The 23,821-nt window shown below is 41.3% G+C and overlaps 1 protein-coding gene across 2 annotated transcripts in view; it reads right to left on the bottom strand.

Annotated features, from left to right (window-relative positions):
- Window positions 1-23,821, bottom strand: part of EPG5 (ectopic P-granules 5 autophagy tethering factor) — a 109,996-nt gene that overhangs the window by 83,775 nt on the left and 2,400 nt on the right. For both annotated transcript variants that reach the window (XM_078435283.2, XM_060613740.3), the window contains exons 2-9: window positions 12,642-13,586; window positions 11,165-11,402; window positions 9,555-9,691; window positions 8,567-8,674; window positions 7,580-7,653; window positions 5,557-5,662; window positions 3,415-3,529; window positions 2,889-3,039 (exon numbers count right to left, since the gene is read on the bottom strand). In XM_078435283.2, the coding sequence (XP_078291409.1) occupies window positions 2,889-3,039; window positions 3,415-3,529; window positions 5,557-5,662; window positions 7,580-7,653; window positions 8,567-8,674; window positions 9,555-9,691; window positions 11,165-11,402; window positions 12,642-13,586 (1,874 nt within the window). The remainder of the gene's footprint in view (window positions 1-2,888; window positions 3,040-3,414; window positions 3,530-5,556; window positions 5,663-7,579; window positions 7,654-8,566; window positions 8,675-9,554; window positions 9,692-11,164; window positions 11,403-12,641; window positions 13,587-23,821) is intronic.

Here is a 23,821-nt window from a genome sequence, read left to right on the forward strand (position 1 = left end):
ATTGGAAGAAGTCACAGGGATATCTAAGGGAAGAGCATCCCCAGGTAGAAGAAAAAACACCACAGGTGCCTGGGTGGCTCATTCGGTTAAGTGTCCAACTTCGGCTCAGGTCATGATCTCACAGCTGGTGAGTTCGAGCCCCGCGTCAGGCTCTGTGCTGACAGATTAGAGCCTGGAGCCTGCTTTGGATTCTGTGTCTCCCTCTGTCTCTGCCTGCCCCCTGATCCCCACCCCCGCCCCACTCATTCTCAATCTCTCGCTCAAAAATAAACATTTAAAAAAAATTTTTTTTAAATAAAAAAGAAGAAACACCAATGAAGGTTCCAAGGTGTGGTCAGCATGTTGCAGGAACAGTAAGGCAGCCAGTGTGCAAAAGCAAGGTAAGTGAGAGGGAGACTGGCTGGAGAGGAAATGAGAAAAGTGACAGGAAACCAGACCATGAAGGCTGCTGGAGGTCACTGTGAGGACTCTGGCTTTTACTCTGAACAGGACTGGGAGCAAAGGAGTGACATGAACTGACTCACCATTTACCAGGAACACTGGCTGTTGTGAGAATAAGCTGGGGGGGGAGAGCAAGGCAAAGCAGGAAGGTAAGTCAGGAGGCTATTACAATTATAATTAGGGAGAAATACCTAAGAATGAACTAGAGTCGTATCAGTGAAGGTGAGAATTCCGGCTGGATTCTGGACATAGCATGTTTCATTGGTTCAAGAGGATGAACATTTCACACTTTCACACAATCCCTGCGATTGGAATGTATACTAAATTGCTAACATGCCATATTTTGGTAACATTTTTTCTTTCTTAAAGACACATAAATGCATCTTCAGAATTGGTGGCATCTTAGATTTGATGGCAGATGGTGTTTTGAAGGTAGACAGAACTGGCCATTAGACTGGATGTGGGGTGTGAAAGGTCAGGGATAACACCAAATGTTCTGGCCAGAGCGACCAGAAGAATGAAGCTGCTGCTTACTGAAACTGGGAAGGCCACGGAGAAGCAGCGTGGGAGGCGGGAAGAGGGAGGCCCATTGGGTGTACTAAACTACAATGTTCATGAGTCACCCAAGTAGAGGTGCTGACTTGGCAGCTGGACTTACAAGCTTAAGAGTTAAGAGAGAGGCATGGGCTGGAAATAGAACTCTGACAATCCTAACAGTATTTAGGTGGTATTTAAAGACATGAGAACAGATGAGGTCCCAGGAGCAAGTTTAGATGGGAGAGAAGAGGTCCAGAAATGAGCCCTGAGGCACGCCAACATCAAGAAGTTTGGGACGTGAGGATGAAAACGACCAGAGTCAGAAAATGAGCAGCCAGGTAAAATGGAGGAGAAACCAGGAGAATGTGGGATCCTGGAAACCAAGCAAAGAAAGTGTTTTAAGGAGAAAGTGAGCAACTCTGAGAAAGCCATGTAAACTATGGGAAAGATGTAAAGGAGGAGAAGACTCAGAATCGGTCACCGGATCAGTACAACAAAGTTCAATAGCAACCGTCACTCCTAACAGCTGTTTGGGTAGTACTGGGGGGAAGCCTGATTGTGGAGCATTCAGGCAAGAATGGAGGGAAAAACCTGGAACCAACAGATGACCTGAAGAAAGGGACCTTGTAGAAAGTATGCTACAGCTGGAAGATGTGAGAAGAATCCGTGATAGATACAAAGAAAAGTAAGCAGATGGAAAACAAAGAAAGAATAGTCATAATATGCTACAATAATCAGCTGTAAGTATTTACATAGAAACAATATAAAGAGGGAATACTGACTTTAAAGCAATAATAACAATGCCTCTCCTATAGAGTCATTGAGAAAATAAAATGAGGAAGTATATTCCCAGCACATAACGAGCACTCAATCCTACATCATGTATATGAGTCCAAGGACAGATTTTACCTTATTTACACCAAGCAGAATCAGCAAATAAATGTCTGGACTTCTGATAATAAGTAGATAGGTTTTTAGCTTTTAAGAAATTACTCTCCAAGTCACCAGCCATCCCTCTTCCCACCATCTCATGTCCATCATCTTTCTCAAGCCCTTAAAGGCACCTTCCAGCCTTTCAGGACATCCTATAATCATTTACCTGGCTTTACAAGGCAGATGGATACACATCTAAAATTAATTACAATCTATTTTGTTTTGGAAACAAAACCAAAGAGGGGGAGAAGTTTTAGAGGGTTTTTTTGGAGAGAAGGGTGGTTGGAAGAAATAACAGCATATTTATATGCTATCGGGAATGACCCAGTAAATACAGAAAAACTAATGATGCAGAAAAGAGGATACAAAATTAATTCAATGAAAAGCAGTACATATTGTCAAAATTTATTGGTACTTGATAATAAAAGCATAAACTCATTTTTCAATCAAATAAATAATGCTTTCCCTAGTTCAAATATAGTGGCTGCTGATGAAGTCTTTGCAACTTTCTTTAAATGGTATTTAACACAAAATCAGAATAAGAATAAATACAAGAGAAAACAGGGAAACAATGACACGAAAGAGCTGCTGCCAATCTTCCACCACTAGGTGGCAATTCCCAGGCAAAGGCTGGGAGGTAGAAGGAAAAGAGCGAGCGAAGGAAAAGGAAAGAGGCTTCATCTTCCTTGACCAAGTTCAGTTTCTCTGGCCACATTCAACCCAGCAACTGCTTTGAGGATCTTGACTCTAAGGACAATTACCTAGCAAACCAGTTAAATCTGAGTTAATTAACCGAATATCCTGACTGGAAGCATTTACAGAATTCCCACCTGCTAGGTGGTGAAAAAAAAATTCTTACTTTTACGATCAGTCAGATGTGAAGCGTACACGAAAATGTCCATCATCCCAATTTCGCAGTATCTACATCTGACCAAGGCGAAAGCAAATAGAAACAGATGTACCGACGGCAGTATTACCTGATCATGTAACCAATCCGCTTCACAAACTGCCTATAGCGCGCTCTATTGAACGTTTCTAACCCCACAGCCAGAAGCTCCACTAGTGAGTTAACAAACGCAAACATTTTCATCATCTCTTGAGGTCTTGTTGTTTCAGGTAAATAATCACCTAGAAGTTAATCAGAAAAAAGGAAAAAATTATAAATGCTATCAAAAAACACTGAAGGATACGACCGTAAATACCTCAATGAGGAAACTAAGCCAAGGCAGAAAAAATAACAATCTCTGTTGCTCTGGCTCCTCTGTGAACAGGAGATGGGAAACCTGGGACAAAGTGCAAAATGAAAACAATTTATGAAAGCTGGGCAATGTGCAAGCTAGGTGACCTTCTGCATTTCAGCACTAAGTGGGAAATCACAAACACCAGAGAAAGGAAGGAAATCTCACTGAGGTCTGATGCAACCAACTCTGTTCAGTATGGCCAGGCACAGGGGAACCTGAATCAGGAACCACATTTTACACAGGACAAAAGAAATCAGTCTACCTTTTGCTTTAAACCCAAGAAGATGTTGAAAGAGCTCATGAAATGGAAACTGTGATAAAAGGATAACCAAGTCATCTTCATTAAGAAGCAGCCAACTGGTCTCAGGGTCTTCATCCTAAGGGAAAAGATGCACAATCACGTCAGCTGATTTGATGAGAACGCACCGTGCTCTAGAGTCAACAGGAGCTAAATTATCACAGGCATGAGTGGTGCATCATGGACCATGTGTCTTCATGGACTTCCCCTCCCAGCATCAGTTCCACAGATGGGCTGTAAACCCCCCGAAATTGCAAGCACAATTTTATGTGCATCTGGGTCACGTCCGTCCTTCAGTGGCCGAAACTGCTCTCACAAAATCTCCGTCCCAAAGAAGATTTAAACCAAAAAAGTTCTTCTAGAGTAGAGAATCTTACTATAAAGCTCACTGCTTTGACAACATCAATTAAAGAGCCACATACTGAGTCCCAGTTATTTTAGCTACAGGTCTCCTGCCCCCAAATCAAGGCCTACTGTAGTACTTAACTGCCTTACAGCGAAGCAATTTCTGTATCTGCCATAGATAACTGAGGCTCCGTTGTCAGGCAGTGCTGCCAGAGCAGGAGAGAGTAACAGGTCATATGTAGCAATTCCACAGACAAAGCCTTTGAGGTTCTTGTTTGACACACGGCACGAAAGTCACTTAGAAATCAAGCTGATCTGTGTCCTAAGATATGCTACACTCAAAAGGGAACGCTGTGAAAAATGCAGCGATCCTGAGGATTCTCACTCAACTTCAGCAAGGGACTAATGTAATTCATTCGTAATTTCCCAAGCCACTCATTTCCCCCTCCATTTTAGGTCCTAAATGGCTAACAAGCAAGCCTCAGCTCTACTAGCAGTAGCTCTCAGCTCTGGCTGTATTTTAGAATCACCAAGGAGGCCCTTAAGCACTTGGATGTCTGGCCAGGGGCCTGGGCAAGAGTTTCAAGTTGCCAAGGCAGCTGCAATAGGCAGCCAGCGTCAACCAACCACTGATGTGGCGGATCTGGCGTGCCTTCCTCCCCACAGCCTTTATAGAGCCAACAGCACTCTCAACCCTCTCATCTACTCCCCCAGTTCTGGAATTCACTCAACAATCAGTGAGTGCTAACCAGCAGCCAGGCACCACTGCAGGGTCCTCAATCATTATCTGTTTCTGGGAGTAAATGCAGGAAACCTACCACAGAAAAGACTTCTCTCTCAGGGGAGAACACTCTTGGGGGAAAAAAAACGGTTCCACCACAGTCTTTAAAAGACCGATTTGCACCAGCTCCTGAGAGACTCTCTTCAAGGTGACTGTTCAGTCTCTAGCAAAGATGTGTAAAGAGTAAGAAGAGCGTGAAGGGGCTTCCCATTCCTGAATGAGCACTTGGGTAAATACAGACATGATCCCCACACCTGCCATGGCTGTCATTCTGAGAACTGTCTGTTGTGATCTGTCAACTCCTTTTAAAAAGAAGGAGTCTCAGTACATCTGGTCCCTGGCCATCCTGGACAGCACATCAAATCAGGATGTGGACCATAAAAAAGCACCAGGGCTGATAACTAGCTGGAGGGAGAACCCCTTACAAATACACTAACCCTGTATATAGCAAAAAGAAAAATCAACAAGTATTATCTTGAGAAACTAGATTTTGATCACTCAATCCTCATCACGAATAAAGAACTATCTTCTACTTTTCAAATGAGAAGATCTGGATGAGAAGTATTTGTAACAGTTAAAGGAAGAACCTCGGTAAGCCCCGGCTCCCAGTCCAGAAACTTGTCACTACATAAAAGAAAATCCTAATGCAAATTTTATAGAGTATGAAAATATTCCCAGGTTCCAAATTCTCCCAGCTGAAGAGGAAGATATTTTACACACAGGCGTCAACATAGCACACTGGTTCAGAACACAGGCTCTAGAGGCGCCACCATTTAATGACCTCATGATCTGGGAAAAATCCTTCACCCCCTGCACCTCAGTTTTCTCATCTGTAAAGTGGGGATCCCATCAGTACCTGCCTCCTGTGGCTACTGGGAGAAGTCAATGCGATGCTATGTGAAAAGTGCTTGAAACAATGCATGGCACATAAGAGAAGCTTAAAAATGATTAACCAAAATAATGCAGACATGACAAATTACCTCTTCTCCTCCCTCATCTACTAGTGTCCAGGTCCCAGATGCAGGCCCCGAGGAGGATGGCTTTGGCTCACTGGGCTTCATGTGGCACAGGAACTCTGCTCGATTTCTAAAGGACAAGGGAAATCATCCATCACATAAACGCAGAAAGCCCACATGCACACACTCTGGATCATCTACTCACCCTAGAGAAGAGTCAGCCATCCATCCAGTCTTCAAATGGCTTAAAGTAGTAAACAAGAAATAAGAACTGGCTAAAACTCAGGGAAGCTAAAAGCTTACTAATTGGGGGTGGAGACCTCCACCACTCTGAATTAGTCATGACGAGTCACTGCAGGAGTGCGGTTATGCCGGCACAGCCCCCACACTCCCTAGGACCTTGACACGTACGGACCGTGGCGGTACCTTAACTCGAGCCAGGCCTGCCAAGTGTTGCCAGGTACACGATTTTAGGAACCATGCTTTACTGAATAAAAAAAGGACAATCTGCAGGTAACTCAGAAGCTTGTATAGGGCAAAAGAGTACATCTAATGCAAAAACATTAAGTCAAAATCATATCTACCACATGTTGCAGAAGCCCCCCTGTACCCAGGCAGACAGAACTGGAGAGAATTCCTGCCAGCCAGACTTCACAAGGTGTTGGCTAGATCTGAGGAGCAGGTATAACTAGAGAAGTTTTTCCTCTTGGACCACAACACGGTTCTCAGCCCCCTGTTCCTTCCCCTCTGACCTGACCCTGAAAAATTCATCCATTCCCTCCTGTTACAGAAACTTTCTCCTATGACTTCCAGCTCTATAGGTCCACTGCTGCCCTTCCAACCTGAGGAGCTCCAGTCCTAAAGCCCCAAATGTCCACTGGTATCTGTCACTTGTAGGCCCCCAATGACCTCAGACATTTCTCCTTATGAAACGGCTCTCCTTTGTCTTTTGGGTCTATCAGCACCAGTGCCCTCACAGTCAGTCAGGCTCAGACATCTACAGGGTTATGTCAGAACCACCCCTTTCCCACCATTTCCTTATTCAGCCAGCTACTTAATCCCTTTCTGGGAAGATGACCTTAGGTACCCCTCCTTCTTTTTCCCACCACCATGATCCCACCTCAGGCTCTGAGGCAGACAGGCTTTCTAGGACCGAGAGCAAGTGGTAGTAACATTGTTCAAGGTCACCGAGACAGACTGTGCCTTTTTCCCCAGTTAAGTGTCCTCCGGATGGTGAGTTAGGATCCAGAGCCAAGAGAGCCAAAAGTCTGCACCTGTAATTCAGTTAAGCAGAAGCACATCTTCTTCTGCCTTCAGTCAATCCTAACCTTCCTTGATACGACTTTTACCTTTGTTCTAAAGTCCTCAACTGCTGCCAGGCCCAGACCATATCAATTCTAGATTCCTCTGTCTTAATGTCAAACCTTTCTATAATCCAAGTCACCGTGGTTATTCATCTGTCTGACCATCCCCCACACAGTCCTTCACTCCAGCCACACTGATCTCCTACCTGTCCTCTGCACAGCCATCTGTACCTGTGCTTGGGGCCACTGCCTGTTCTCCCCACTGCCAGAGCACTGCCTGCTCCTTCACTCCTGCTGAGATCTGCCCCATTCTTGCAATCCAGCTCATGCACCTAGAACCTTCTTCCATGGCTCCACCCTCCTCTCTTCAGCCTCTTCAGTGCTAGTGTGCCAATCGCAGCTTGGCAATTTGTGCTTTTCCCTCTCTGACTCTAAATGTCTTCTTTTAAGGAAAAGATGATTTTTCCGATCTCCCCACGGCACCTTTCACAATGACATATATGATAGGAGAGGCAAACCCACTAAAAAGGGGCACCCAGAAAAGCTTAATTGTTTATACATAAGCAGTTAAAAAGGTCACCTGGGGACAAAGGGTATCCAACCCAAAGAAAATCCACAACATTAAATTCTGGAATGCTGACTCTTCCCTTAGCAGTTCTTTGGATCTGAGCAGTTTAGGAAGCCAATCCTTTGGTAGAAAGAAGCATTTCAATTTCTACTTCATAAAGCTCTTCCACACTTACTTGACAGGCGACATTAGCAGAGCAAGGGACTGCATAAAATGAAAGACCCCTGACGGGTTATTCAACACTTTGATCTGAAATCAGAAAAGGAAAAAGCATACTGTAGAAAACCAACAACCCGAGTTTCCACGTTCTTAGTTCACCAGCATCCTGACAAAGGGAGCGGTTATGAAAACAAAGATGGACTCGCGCCGAATCCACAAGAGCAGAGCGCAGCTGGCGGGCTACCTGGCAGTACTGAAGTCAGCTGTCCTCCAAGAGCAGCGCTCGCTAAGCACTGTCCTTCGACCACTGTAACCAGACAAGATGCAGGACAATGCTGCTGTTTTAATCCAAAGAGAGAACAAAACAAAAAATCTTCCTTCTACCCAAAACGATTCAAACTTCTCACCACCAGAAATACTGAAGGAAATGTAATGTGGAGAAGTTGAATTTGGCATGCACTTGGCTTCTACCCATCTGAGTGGTTGCTGTGAGTAACAGAACAACCCAAAGGCAAGCAACAGAGAGGGGAAACCATGAACCACGTAATCAACACTGAAGGTGATTATTTGAGAGTTGATCATCACACAGATGCGGATCTCTGCTAGTATTAAAGAACTGAGATGCTCAAGGTGTCTGCCTCGTCTGTACCAACTGAGATGGATTAATTTACAAAGCTGTGTTGAGTATTACCAAAAAAGTCCTAGTGAGCCTTCCTGCACAGAAATGTTACAAAATTAAATACTACTAAACCTACCAAGCCAGACTACAAGGGAACTCTTATAATTCTGTCTTAATTTCATCAATTAGGGTGGCTCAAGAAGTTTCAGCATAAAAACTCCTATGAATATACGAATATATATATAGATGTATTTTAAAATTTTTATTTTAAATATTAATATTTTTAAATAGCTTTTTTAAGGGAAAAAAAGCAATTTCTTCAGGAAAAAATGTTTAACAAAATCTCTCTCATCCCACTCAAAATTAGACAACCATTCATCATACCTGGATGAAAGGAACAGCCCATTTACTAACACCTGCCGGGCATCGAAGAATATGGTTTAAAAGGAAGAAGTGATCTCCAGGACAGCCAACTCTTTGTAACACTGATACCTGAACAGGAAAGAACATAGAGTTTCACTATTTAAGAAGAAAAATGTACCTAAGGGTCTAGTAAGTCACTTAGCCAATGTTGAAATACGTGAATCTTTCAGAAGAATAACCAGAGACTACACTCATATATACCCATATAGCATACATGTAGTACATACCCAAAGATACACTATGAACAGGTGACTTTCTACCACAGAGACACACAGAGGCCTATGAACCCATGAGTACTACAATCAAAATATCGTAAGTATTTTCCTGCAACCCAATTTTAATTATCTGGCAAAAGACAAATTCCCGATGTTCCTGGCCACATGTGAATAGATACAAGCCAAGTAGTTTAATGTAGTCTCAGTTTGTAACAGATTCTCAAATCCAAGTATGCTTGGGATCTTACCACATATGTAAGAACTCTAGCATGAAAATTAAAAAAACACCCAAGGCAGCCCCACTGAAAACCACTAGACAAAGAAGCTTCCTTCGCTACTACACTTAACATCTTTCTTAAGTTTCCCAAATCCTGACACCTGTCTTTTTTCTCTTAATCTTTTAATGCAACATCAAACATAAGATGATAAAACTAAATGACATGGAAGTTTTCAGAGCAGCGGCCTATATTAAATACGTATCTAATCTTTGCTTTACCATGCTTCCCACATTTCCATTTCTTCCCAAGGATGAAGGCCCAAGATTATTTAGCTTAAACTATATTAGAAAGAAAAACACTTCGTGCTTAATAACACACTAGGTAAGTATAACTTATTTCCATGTGTCATGAACAAAGAAAATGTCACTAATTAACGTATTAAATGAATTAGCTGAAGAAGCTGTTGAAAAAAAGAACTACAATAAGAGATAATTCTTCAATTATCTGTTTCCTTACCAATCTCTGCAGCCAGAGAAGAATATCGTCATGGAACTGAGTATCTTCATTAACCCTCCTGGTGAACATGAATAAGACACTAATGCACTCCTTTAGTTGACACAGATCAGAGGGAAAGCTTTCAGTCTGTTTGCCAGCTATAAATTAAAAAGAGTAAGATTAAATGAGCCCCATATAAGTGGTGTTTTGGGGAGAATTTTTAGTGTCTCAATAAATAAATAAATAAATAAATAAATAACGTCTCAAAATATTTAGTTCAGATAAAAATCCAAAGGAGAAAAAACTGCATCAGAAATATCTCAATTTGGGGCACGTGGGTGGCTCAGGTGGTTAAGTGTCTGACTTCGGCTCAGGTCACAATTTCACGTTTGTGACTTCAAGCCCCACGTCGGGCCCTGCTGTCAGCACAGAACCCGTTTCAGATATCTGTCCCCCTCCTTCTCTGCCCCTCCCCTGCCTGTGCTTTGTCTCTTTCAAAATAAATAATAAATAAACTTTAAAAAAATTAAAAAATATATATATACATATATATATCTGAATTTTGGGGCACTTGGCTAGCTCAGTCAGAAGAGTATGCGACTCATGATTCTGGGTTTGTGAGTTTGAGCCCCACGCTAGGTGCAAAGATCACTTAAATAAATGAAACTTCTTTGAAAATCTGAATTTCAGGGTGCCTGTGTGGCTCAGTTGGTTGAGTATCTAACTTCAGCTCAGGTCATAATCTCATGGTTCATGGGTTCCAGCCCCACATCAGGCTCTGTGCTGACAGCTTGCTCAGAGCCTGGAGACTGCTTCGGATTCTGTGTCTCCTTTTCTCTCTGCCCCTCCCCTGCTCATGCTCTGTCTCTCTCTGTCTCTCAAAAATAAATAAATGTTAAAAAAAATTTTTTTAATTCTCTCTACTAAATATGTAATCCAAAACTGTATTTAATGTTGTGAAGTATTACAAAGGGAAAACCAACTTCATCAAAATCTATTTTTTATTTAAAAAGCAGCAGACCTCTGGTCTAACCCCAGCTCTTAGATTAGTTATGAAATCAATGAGGGGGAAGGATTTTTTTTACTTTAAATATTCCTAATATCTCCCCTAGAAATAAAAATTGCATAATTCAATTAGCTAATTCATACTTAATACATGACACAATCAAAGCTAGTCTTGTAAAACCCAAATATGATGAAAAATGCAGAACATTATACATCCTCTGAAGAAAGTTATATAAAACAGCCCAACAAACCAGACAAGCAAAAATAAAGTACAACAGACAGAGGATGAAAAAGTATGCTGAGTATCAGTTTTACAATCAAAAACTGCATTTGAATTTGACTTGGTTAAGAAGCACATAAATAGGACAGTAAGGGGCATTGATGATAAAAAGCAAGCTCTCTGGCTTCCCAGAGAAGCACAGACTAACAGCCCCAGGGAAGGGAGACCTGGCATAGCTCCCAAGAAATGTTACTAAGGCAGACCTCCATCCTGCTTTGGGAAAGACAAGGTAAAACAGCACAAATGTTCCCTTCTAATACCAATTAGGGCACAATTCAACCAACCCCTCAATTCTTTTTTTCCTTGCAGATCACAAGAAAGAGTGAGACTTTGATTATTCACCTACCTCGGCCTTGAACTGCTAAAGATCTCAGAACAGCTGAACTATTGAGTAAGGCATAAATGTAAGACTCCACTTGCAACTTTGAGAGCACAGAGGTATACGAATGCAGAGCGAGGGTCTGGTGGAGGTGCTCAGATTTGGCATCAAATAGCTTCTTTAGCTCCCCCAGTGCATTTTCATTCATCTCTACTCTTTGATAGCGATGATAGCCAGAAACTTTCACTTGATCTGCACAGATACCCTAGCGGTGGACAAAAGGGGAAAATAGGAAACCAGTTAACTCTTTGCACTTGAAATAATCAGGCTGCAGGCATATGATGCATTGGCTCAGTACCACCTTCAAAGAGCTTATAAATCATGGTGAGGGGACAGTACCGCCACATAGAGAAGAATAAATCAAATATATAATCAGGTGCCGAGAAGTATAATGCCAATTGTAAAGCATCACAAGGTCCAAGAAGGAAAAACAAACCCTCAGAAAAAAATAATAAAACTTGCCCCTAAGACTCTCATGATTGATAATCTTACCTTCTACTTTGCAAACACTGAAGATAATGTGAGATCTCCACAACTTTAAGGGACTTCAAAATATCTCTGTATCTACCCTCTGCTCAAAAGAAATTCCTCTCCTTTCCAATACTAACACCTTCAGCTGTGTTCTTGATTCTATCCTCCTTTTTAGTATTTTCAAATGTTCCCCTCTCCACAGACTCCTTTCTATCTACAAAGAGAGATACACGAGTCTCCCAATAAATAAGGATTAAGGACGGGGGAAAAGCACATTATTTCTCCTTGGCATCTCTGGCTTCCCTTCACTGCCAAACTTGCCAAGAGTGGCTTTCTCTTCCTTGCCATCCTTCCCAGGCCACTATGGAATGGCTTTCCTAATGGTCACCTTGGCCTGCATACAGCCATATCTGATTGCCTTCCCTGTTTCCTCATCACGTCTCAAGCTTATTCCATGGATCATGCTCTCCTTGACACTCTCCACCTATTGGATATTCCTGGCATTATGCCCAAGGCTACAAAGTAAATGGTCCACAGGCTGGATCTGACCTGGAGACATGACTTGCTTGTCCTCTACTCTGTATTTTGTTGCCAACATTTACATTTCAGGATCCCGCTCATAAAAATCCGGATTTCCAGCTCTTCTTAGGAATTGAAAAGACGTGGCAATGCGGGACCACACAGCCTCAAAGCAACAATCGCAAGGAATTAAGAGCAGCTGCCCCTGCTGGGCCAGGCATGAGCCCAGACCACTGGGCATGAGCCCAGTGACCACCATCCCGCTCAGCCCACTTCACTTCTCTAGGTCACCTGCCTGGCCCCTGCAGGCATCTGACTTTGTGACTCCTCCACTGTACTACTCTGGGCTAGGTCAGGGTCAAGCGTTAGTATAAGCATACTCCAGACCTGGATGGCCTCACGAGAAGAGCACCTCCACTGCAAATCCCCCAGGCTCCTGAAATAGTCAAAATACCTGCACAGACAACTGTTCCTCCTTAAAGTGCCATAGTCGACTTTTCGCATTTTGGCAATCAGACGTCAGAGCAAGGAGCTCAGCTTCAGCCAGCAGCAGCTGCTTCCTACATCGGGAGTAGTTCAATAGCAACTCATAAAATTCGTGCCTGTCCTGATGAGCCATGCTGTCAAACTCTTCTAAATACGACTCAACATTTTCCAGCCACGAACCAGGCTCAAAGATTTTTAGCTGTTCTTTAGTAAATGGTACCAGTTCTGGTTGGGATGGGAGCTCGGGGTACAGTCGCTCGCTGCGGAACGAGGGTTTCACTGCCACCAAAGCTGGTACTTCTCCAGCAATTTCAGCTGGCAGCTGGGGATACAGTCTTTTCACTCTAGGTGGCTGAAAAATGTCTTTGGCTTCACAAGAACTCTGCAAGCCAACATTTTGTAGCACCTCTGGAGAAAGACCCAAGGCTTGTTTGTCTTCTTTCTTTTTCAGAGTTTCTCTGACCTGTAAATTTTCCATTTCTTGCTGAGTATGAAAAAAATCAGGTTGCAAGGGGCTTTCAGAAGGTCCACATTGTATCAATGTATTTCCCTCTGCTTCTGTAAAGTTCTTGGGGGTTTCTACTTTGATTCCGGCACTGTCTCCAGGGTCGACCTTGGGCTTCACGGCATCGTCCCCAGCACAGGCTCTGACCTCCTCCCCTTCCTTTGAGGTCTCTGTGTTCCATGTCAGGGACCCTTCATTGCTTATAGTTAAGGAGGTGAGTGGTACATCAAACATTTCACTCTCATTGTGTCCACTGGCAGCATTCTGGAGCTGAGAATCAGTTAACACCTTCAGACAGTCTCCTTTGAATTCACAAGCTGGAGCAGAAATTTCCAGCTCTCTGGAGGTTTTTGGAAGGGAGACTTCATCAGATTCTTCCCTCTGAAGGGGTTCAGATTTTTTCTTTTCCTAAAAACAAGATTTATAATGTGAATTAATTTGTAATATAGCAACAATTGATGATTTAAACATAAGAAATTCTTAAATTGTATATAAAATCTAAATTTTATAATGTAGAAAATGGAACCTAAATAAACTTCATGAGCGATGTGTTTCATGTTTCCTATTAATCAATTTTGCCTACAGTAAACTTGGGAGACTCACTGGTATAATCCCAAAAGAGAAAGACATCAAAATAAGCAGCAAATTATGATTCGAGGACAGAGGAGGAAAGTTTTAATTAGGTTGTTCTCCATTCTGCTAGAGGTCAAGTGAAACAGAACAGTTTCCAAGTAGCTGAGGCCTCAATAGATTTACCTTCATCTTCACATAGTCACAGAAAACCCATACCTTGAGCACGGAAAAAGTCAAATACCTTGAGCAATAAAATAAGTAACTACAGGATTAGATTATAACCCATGGGATAAAATAAACGTAAATGGACAAAAAATGACTTCCTTCTTAAAGAATTTCAATCAATAAATGTAGGTGAAATGAGAAAAACAGAAAATTCACATTACAACACTATGGTAATAACTGTCGCAGGCAAGATCTACTAATGGATGCTAGAGTGAGTGAAAATGTAAGCAGAAACAAGACAGCTGCAGAGCATCACAATATGTCCTAAATATTTAGTAATTACATAGGGGGAAATAGTAAGGTTCAGCGGAGAATTCTGGCAGGTTAATACCTTAACCCGTGATCAAGGATAACATCACCAGTAGCACATCCCCATGTGATGTTCTGAGAAGGCCTATCACTTCTTCAGTAGCCTTTCCAATAACGTATAACCTCAATATGATCATAAAAAACACCAGATAAAAACTCAAATTAAGGAACAGTCTACAAAACAACAGAATTGTTACGGTCATCAAAGAAAAGACTGAGGAACTATCAAGAGATGGGAGGAAACAACAGAGACAGGACAACTAAATGCCATGTAGGATCCTGGATTGGACCCTGGAACAGAAAAAGAACATTAGTAGGAAAACTGCTGAAATCCAAATAAATTCTATATTTTAGTTAATAGTATTGTACCAAAATTAATTCCTTGGTTCTGATAAACATTCTGGACCATAGAATTTATGATTATGTGAGATGATAACATAAAGCTGCATGAAGGGTATATGGAACTCTCTGTATTATATTTACAACTTTCTGTGAAGTCCAAAATTAACTCCAAAAAACAAAACGAAACAAACAACAACAACAAAAAAAAAAACAGAAAATGAACCATTAAAAAATGCAATAAAATGAATTATGGTTTTAAAAAATTTTCAGGCACTAACAAACTAGACACATTGGAAAACATGATGATAAAGAAGAAAAAATTACAGGAAAATTACTTAAATAAAACTGTTACACTCAAACAAACTGGAAAAATGACTGAATCAAATACTCCCCTTTCACCGTGAAACTGTAAGGAAGACAAACCTGACAGTTACACAAGTTATCAGTGATTCTGGATTGTGCCATCCAGCAAATGTTCAGCAAAAAAAAAAAAAAAAGTTGGTGAGTAAATAACCAAAAATGTAAGATGTTTACATGTACCTAATATTAGGAAGAAAAGATAAATGTTTTTGAAATGGAATTTGAGGTCATCTTGCTGGTAATGAATATGGCTACCAAACATTTACAAGTGGTGATTAAAGAAGCAATGTGTCCCCTCCAAAACTACATTCACCTACACTATGAACCGTGGATATCAGATTCAGATATGAGCCACACAATGCATACAAACCAGTCTGTCCAACTGCCTAGAATCACGAATAACAAACAAGCGCTGCACGAGTATTTATAAGAAAATGAAAAAGTGGGTCCAATTACACTGCAGTGATGTTCAGTATGCTTCTATAATAAATAGGTTTGTCAGACTGGGAGTTCAGAAAGAGAAAATCAAGAGAGGGAGGCCTTTGGTTACTACAGTGAGTGAAACGCTGGTATACTGGTCAGGGGAAAGGCCAAGTTTTTGTGAGCTGAACAATCAAAACGTAAAATCAAGAAAATAATTTCATTTATAATGAACAAAGAATAAAATACAGGGAGATAAATTTAACCAAAGAATTGTAAAAGTTGTACTCTGAAAATTGCAAAACATTACTGAAAGAAATTAAAGACTTAATATGTGAAAATACATTCCATGTTCATGGAGGACAGCAATACTCCTCAAATTGATACACAAATTCAACATAATCTCGATAAAAATTTCAGCTGCCTTTTTTGCATAAAATGACAAACTGGATCTTAAGCTCATAAGGAAATGCAAGAGACCCAGAATAGACAAAACAATTCTGAAAAAGAAGAACAAAGGAGATCTCACAGTTTGCCACTTCAACACCTACTACAAAACTAGAGTAATAAAGACAGTGTGGTTCTAGCATAGATCAATGGAAGAGAACTGAGAATCCAGAAATAAAGCCTTATATTTACGCTCAAATGATTTTTTTTTTAATTTTTCTTTTAACGTTTATTTATTTTTGAGACAGAGAGAGACAGAGCATGAACGGGGGAGGGTCAGAGAGAGGGAGACACAGAATCTGAAGCAGGCTCCAGGCTCTGAGCTGTCAGCACAGAGCCCGACGCAGGGCTCGAACTCACGGACCGTGAGATCATGACCTGAGCCGAAGTCGGCCGCCTAACCGACTGAGCCACCCAGGCGCCCCTCAAATGATTTTCAACAAGGGTGCCAAGACAATATAACAGGGAATGAGTAGTCTTCAATGAATGGTGCTTAACAACAAGATATCCAAACACTGAAATTGGGCCCTTAACTTCCATCATATACAAAAATTAATTCAAAAACTATCATAGACCTAATGTAAGAGCTAAAACTTTAAAACCCTTAAAAGAAAACACAGGAGTAAATCTCGATGACCTTGGGGTACACATGACACCAAAAGTACAAATAACAGAAAAATAGATAAATTGGACTTCATAAAAATCAAAAATATTTGTGCTGAAAATGACACTGAAGAAAATGAAAATATAACCCACAGAATGGGAGATAATAGTTGCAAATCAATTATCTTATAAGGGACTTATATCCAGAATTTAAAAAAAAAAAAAAACAAAAACCTTGTAACTTAATAGTAAGATGAATAATCCAATTTAAAAATGGGCAAAGGATTTGAACAGACACTTCTCCAAAGAAGATATACAAATGGCACACAGAAAGATGCTAACATCATGAGCCATTAGAGAAAAGCAAATCAAAATCCCTCGACACCACGTCACATCCCCTGGGATAACTATTTAAAGTAAGATAATAAGTGGGGCGCCTGGGTGGCGCAGTCGGTTAAGCGTCCGACTTCAGCCAGGTCACGATCTCGCGGTCCGTGAGTTCGAGCCCCGCGTCAGGCTCTGGGCTGATGGCTCGGAGCCTGGAGCCTGTTTCCGATTCTGTGTCTCCCTCTCTCTCTGCCCCTCCCCCGTTCATGCTCTGTCTCTCTCTGTCCCAAAAAAAATAAATAAAAAACGTTGGGAAAAAATTAAAAAAAAAATAAAAAAAAAAAAAAATAAAGTAAGATAATAAGTGACAGCAAAGGATGTAGAGAAATTAGAACCCTCATACACTGCTGGCAGGACTGTACCGTGATGCAGCCACTATGGAGAACAGTTCCTAACAGTGGTGATGGCTGCACAACCTTATAATCATACTGAAAACCACTGACGTACACTGTAAATAGATGAACTGTATAGTATGTGAATTACATCTCAATAAAGCTATTAAAAACAAAGATGAGCGATTTTTAAAATTTAGTGAGCCGACAAATGAATGAGAAGTAAGGAAGCAGAGACTGGAATGTAAAACACAGAAGATTTTTATTTCTCTTTCCTTAAGCCGGAAGAGACCTCAAGGGGTGTTAAATGCCAACTGGAAGACAGGGAGTTGGAAGCAGCCACAAGATGAGCCATATGATCAAGGGCAAGGCAAGCAACCACACCTCCTCCAACACACAGGCATCCAGACGCTTCCTCCCCAGCCTGTCCCTCAGGCAATTTTGAACCTCCCCATGTCCCATCTCACTCCACTCCAACCTCACCTCACTGCTCTCTCTCCTCACTCCAGAATTGCCCTTGTAATTTCAAATTCTTCCCCTTCACTAACAAAATGAAGTCTCCAACTGCTACTCCCAAATTCGCCTGCCCACTCCCAGCAGCTCTAGCAACAGATAATATGGCTAGAGAATCAACTGATTTTTTTAAAAACTTCCTAGCCTCTCTGGGAAGAACACATAAGACTTTGTTTAGGCTTTTATTTCCCCTGGGGTGGAAGTCAGTGCTTCTCTGGCGTTCAAAAGTGGAATCAAAAAATTCCACCTGTACAGGTTAGGGAAGTTAGGTCCAAAGAGGAATTAGCCTGGAGTTGGCCTAAGGAGGGAGCGGAGGCAGGACAGAGAAGCTGGTGCTTTGATTCAAATGGACCATCCAGACCAAGGAAGCTACCTGGAGGGAAGGACGGACAACTGTTTGGGCTGATGGCAAAGGCCTGATACCGTTCCCTCACAAATCCCAAGACCGGGGCAGGACCTCTAGGGTATGAATGTGGAGGGAGAGGGAATTTGCTGAAATCATCACCGAAGCCAAGGCCTCAGGAGCAGTGGTGGCTCCCTGTGGCTTATGTCACTTTTCCAAAGCACGGAAAAGGGGAACAGGTTCTGAATGGTCTCCAAGCCTCCAGCCTTTGCCCCACCACCAATTCATCCCAGATGCCATTACCAGTGGCCTTCCTAAGACACCACTCTAAACACCACAGACGCAGCCACAGCTCTCCACTTAATGAAAGACTGACTCTTAACTCTGGCACTCAGTGCTTCTGATGACTCAGTTATGATCGTGCCTCGAGACAAAATCTTCTTACAATGACCCTTCCGCACGTGCTTTACTCTGAACTCCTGCTATATATATATATACACACACACTTGTCATCCGGCCCTGGTTACAGGTTTAGACATACGGTTACTTATCTTTATTTATCTTTATGTTCTGTCTCCCTCCACATAAACCACAAGTATCTCAAGGCCAGGGACTATATCTTATGTTTTTGGATCTGATCTGCCCCTGATTTTCAGCAGTGTTCAATAAATGTTTCTTGAGACACTCGTGATGGATTGGAGGACTGTAAGGGTTTACTGAGTACCAACTGTGCGCTGAGCTCTGTCTTAGGTACTAGAATAAAGAACTTTAGATAAAGACATTATTCAATTATCTAGAATATTTACCATGTATTCTGGCACACTCAGTTTATTTTTATATGCCTCTCAGAAAGCAGAGGGATTATCCAATGAATTCAGAGGAAACGCAACTTTTAGACCAAAATATGAATCTATTCTTACACTAAAAATACAAAATCTCACTTAAAAATAAAAAAGGCAGCTTCCAATTACTTTGCCTACTTGAGTTAACTAGAGATAAAGATAAAGGAGAACATACTGTACATATAATAATCATTACAGATCACAAAATAAAATCTAAATAGGGCTCCATGTGTATCAAGTTATGTGTGCAAAAATTCATACCATTTTATTTTAAACAAAAGACAAGTTTCTTACAACTAAAATTGGCCGGGAGATTAGGAATCCGTATTTCCTTATTTTTGATCTCCACATAAATTACATATGGATAGAGAACAAATTTTAAAATAATTCCACAGAAGGAAAAATAATCAAGCACTTATACAGAAATGGAAGAGTCGTTAATATGGAAAACCACACTTAACCATACATCACAGTAAATAAAATATGCTCTGGAATGTTGTGTTCATGTGGGAAAAAACTAAAGAATGCACACAAACTGCCACTACCAGTTATCTCCAGGAGATGGAATTCAGGGTATTTCATTTCTGCTGCACATTTCTGTGTGTCTGTGCGTGTGTGTGTGTGTGTATGTGTGTACTCTCAGGCACACATACTTCTTTAAGCAATGAGCACTTTTGTAAAATCAGAAGAAAAATGAGAGTTCAAGTTCTGGGAAACAAATGGAAGTTTCCTCATTTGCAATTCCTTCTCTCTGAACTGGAGTAAGTGAAAATAATTACGACTCCTTTCCTTCCATAAAAATAACAACGAGCTGCTTCTTCATGAATAATGAAGGTTCAATTTTACACATTTCACAGAATACTTCAATGAGATTATTCTAAAGGCAGGGTCTGTTTATCAATAATGTCTGTATCCACAGCACTTAGCACAATGTCTGGCACAGAACAGATAAAAAGGGCTTGGACACGTGGGTTTGTATCAGATCAAGAGCTCTTGGGGCAATTTTACCAGCTCTCCTTGGTGGGGGGGGGGGGGGGGGGGGGGCGCGTATACAGGGATGCTGCACAAGTACAAAGACTTGGGGGGAATGATGGGGTCTCTCTATATTTTGCTTTGAGTACATCTCCTCTTGGCTGCCACCTCTTTCCTGTTGCTCTTAACAATCTTACTTCACGTGTCAGAATTTTGCAGGCTTGACCTCTTCCTCCTCCTTTATACACTTCCTTCACCCAGCTTCTGGGCCCTACATTCTCGGTTAAGAGCACTGGGGACACATAATACCTCACTGGTAGCTTCTCACACTCCTTTGTGGGTCCTCCTCTTCTCCCCAAACTCTTAAAGTTGGGGTGCCCTGGGTTCTTTTCTTATCACCTTTTCACACTACACTCATTCCCAAAGTGACCTAATTCAGTCTCTGGCTTTAAATATCTCTAGGCTAAAGACTCCCAGATCTTAATCTCGAGCCTGGAGCTCTTTCCCAAGCTCTAGATTCCCATACCCAACCCTACTCTACGTCTCCATTTGGATGTCTAGCAGACACTCGCTTCTAAATTAGCATATTCAAAACTGAACCCTTGATCAGCCCCCGAACCTCCATCTCAGTCATCCTTGACTGTTTTCTCCCACATACCACATCTAAACCATCACCAAATCCTCTTGGCTCTATTTGCAGAAACTCCCAGACTTCAAACACTTCTTACCACCTTTGCTATACAAGTCTGGTCCAAGCCACTGTCACCTGTCGCCTAGATTACTGCAACAGTCAATTAGAGGGTCTCTCTGCTTCTACTGTTGCTCCTTTACAATCCATTATCAACACTGCAAGCACAGTGCTCCTTTAAAGCATAACTCAGATGGTATCACTCCTCTGCTCAAAACCCTCTGGCGCTTACATATTTCACTCGGAGTAGAAGTTGCTACAATGGCTGACACAGCCCTGCATGACCTGGCCCTGTGTTACCTTTCTGACTTCATTCCACTACCCTCCCCTCCCTCACTCTATCCTATCCAGACTGCCTCCCTGCAGTTCTTGGGGCAAACCAGACAGGTCTCCTTTAGGGCATTAGCCTGGAACACTTCTCCCCCAAAATCCATGTGGCTAACTCCCTCGTCTCTTTCTGTCTTTACTTAAATGTCACCTTGGAAAATTGCAACCCATCTTTATCTCTCACCAGTACTCCTCAACTCTGTACCCTGTTCTTTTTCTGTTTTCCTAACACTTATCACCTCCTAACATATCACATATTTTAATTATTTTTTAGGGGGATTATTGGTTTGTTTGTCTTCTCCCTTGAGAATGTAAACTGCCTTAAGGCCAGGTTCTTTGATTTTCCTGTTATTTCCCAAGTACCCTGAACAGTTTCTAGGTGACCAGTGAGTGTTTGCTCAACAAATGAATAGATCTTAGGAGGCACAAAAGGAACTAAATAATATATAGTGGATCCCCTACCTTCACTCCTATAACTACTCATGGGAAGGAGGGACTAAGAGGTAGAAATCATCCAGGCAAGAGCAATAGGGGATGGCAGTTTAAAGGTCTTTCTGTTTCTGTGATCAGCTTTCTGGGCCACATCTCAGTCTATCTTTAGCAATCACCATACATTGTTACTGTTAATGAGTTGTTGGCATTCAGAATTTAACTAATGTTCATATACATTCCAGGACTATAATACACTGCATCTGTAGAATAAGTCCAAATCTAAAAACCTACTGTACTTAACCTCTAATCTACCAAGATCACCAAAGTCAGGGTCCTCTGAGGTGGGGATATTCTAGTAGAAAATGGTACTAAAAGATGAAAAAGTTATTAAGATGCTCTCTTGGGAATGAGGTGATAACCACAACCTAACAACATGAGGTCATCTACCAGATGATTAACATTGAGGAATGCAGGTCAGCTGCCGAGTAAAAAATCCACAAGCCACCCAAACTGTCTAAAGGCAACAACACATGACACTACTCACTTCCTGAACTGAGCCTTGGAACTGCTTTATGGCTCTGTAAATAGTTATATTTACAAATTGTATTACAGATAATAAAGATTTCATTAATGTAGAACTTTATAATTATGGCCCAAGTACAGCCAGCACTAAAAATGAATCTATTTACTCTAAGAGAATAATTTTTTTCAATGACAAATATGAGGGCCTTACTGGTGTTATGGACTTTTTCCATTTTTTTTTTTTTCATGCTACTCAGAGGAAATTTACTAAATTCTTCTAAGTGACAAAGCTTGGAAATATTCTTCAATACCAGCATCTATTCCTTTATTCAACAAACATGACCAAGTGCACAGAGAGCTGTGAAGGATACTAGGAACAAGACAAGGCCTTCCCTCATTGAGAAGGGAGAAGAGTTGTTGACAAAATAACTACGAGTGAGGCGAGTGACAACAGGGATGCAGTGTGCCACTGCAGGAAGGAGTAATGTGAGGGTGATAAGGGAAAGCTCTAAGGAAGCACTGTTTCACTAGAGATCTCATGACTGAGCAGTAGCTAGCTAGGGTAAGGGGGGCAGGAAGAGGTGTCAGGGCAGAGGAAACAGCATGTGCAAAGGTCCTGAAGCAGACAGAGTTGAGAACCAAAAGAGATAACAGTGGTAAACCTGAGGCTGCAGAGAAAGATAGAAGCCAGATCATTTAGGGCCCTGAGACCATGGAAGGACTCCAGACTCTAGCCTCTGGGCAATGGGGAACATTTGAAAGGTTTTAAGGAGGAGAGGTATCAGTTTTGGTTTTGTTTTTAAAACTATCAATTGGCTTTAGTTTAGAGAATGGGCAGCAAGAATGAACTTGGAAAGGCCCCTTTAGCAGAAATCCAAGAATTCTTCCTTGGAGGATAGTAGTGGTGGGATGGAGAGAAATGAGCAGAATTAAGAGAATATTTAGGAACAACAACTGGCAAGACTTAGTGACTGATGAGACTTGGAGAGTGAGAAAAGGTATGTGGCCCAGATTTCTAGTTTGACCAAATACCTCTAGAATGAAGGTCTCTTCAAATAAATTAACATGGGTTTGTATAGGAAAATTGCCTAATATATGTCAATAAAATAAGCAGTTGGTTTTTCACGATGGATTAAAAGCTTAAGGTTTTTAGTTTATTTTAGAAACTCTCTTGCAAACAAAATAACTTCACAGAGCATCCTCTTATGTTTTTAAGTACTTATAACATTCTATCTATAGACAGAGACATATAGATATATGAATTTATTAAGCTACTGGATTGCGATATTTGGCTTTAACTTGAGTTGTCAAACTGCATGACTTTGAACTTATCACTTGTCACTTCATCATTCAGTTGAAAAAAAAAAAAAACCCTACAGATTAAGATTTAAGATTCTGTTCTCTACATGACTGATGTTTACATGTTATGCACAACCACATTCTAGGTTGAGGGACCTTATGCATGGTTGACCAAGGGCTTTTTTCTTCCTCCTCTGTCTAGCTAGTTCTTTACCAGCCCAATACAATGCAAAATTATTTCTCTTAAATATGCTTCTTAAATTAGATAGCAAGATGGCTTTCGCCCCAAAGAGCAACTCCTCACAGGCCTGGGTATACTGATGTGCACAACTCCATTACAGCCTTTTTTTAATGTATCATAATGAAAGACAGCCACATAAAGCATTTATGGATTATTAGATACCGTACCGGTGAACACCTGTCTCTTGTCAAAATTTTGTTCCCATCAGAAAATCAGATTTTGATACCTTTTTTAAGTTATGCCTGCTCTGCACATCACCCCCTTGTAGAAAAGGAAATTCCCAGTAATTGTAATACCATCATCATTATTTCCTTAATGTAAATTCAGTTCTAGGTAAGCCAGAATAATCTAGGTCCAGCCATCCAGGGCCAGCATTTAATCTGTTCACTGTAAAATAAATGTCATTTCAGAAAATATACAGGAGTAAAATTAAAACCCAAGCTGCATCGAATACAAAACACACCAA

This window comes from Panthera onca, chromosome D3 (genome assembly GCF_046562875.1).
Source record: "Panthera onca isolate mPanOnc1 chromosome D3, mPanOnc1 haplotype 2, whole genome shotgun sequence".
Taxonomy (NCBI): domain Eukaryota; kingdom Metazoa; phylum Chordata; class Mammalia; order Carnivora; family Felidae; genus Panthera; species Panthera onca.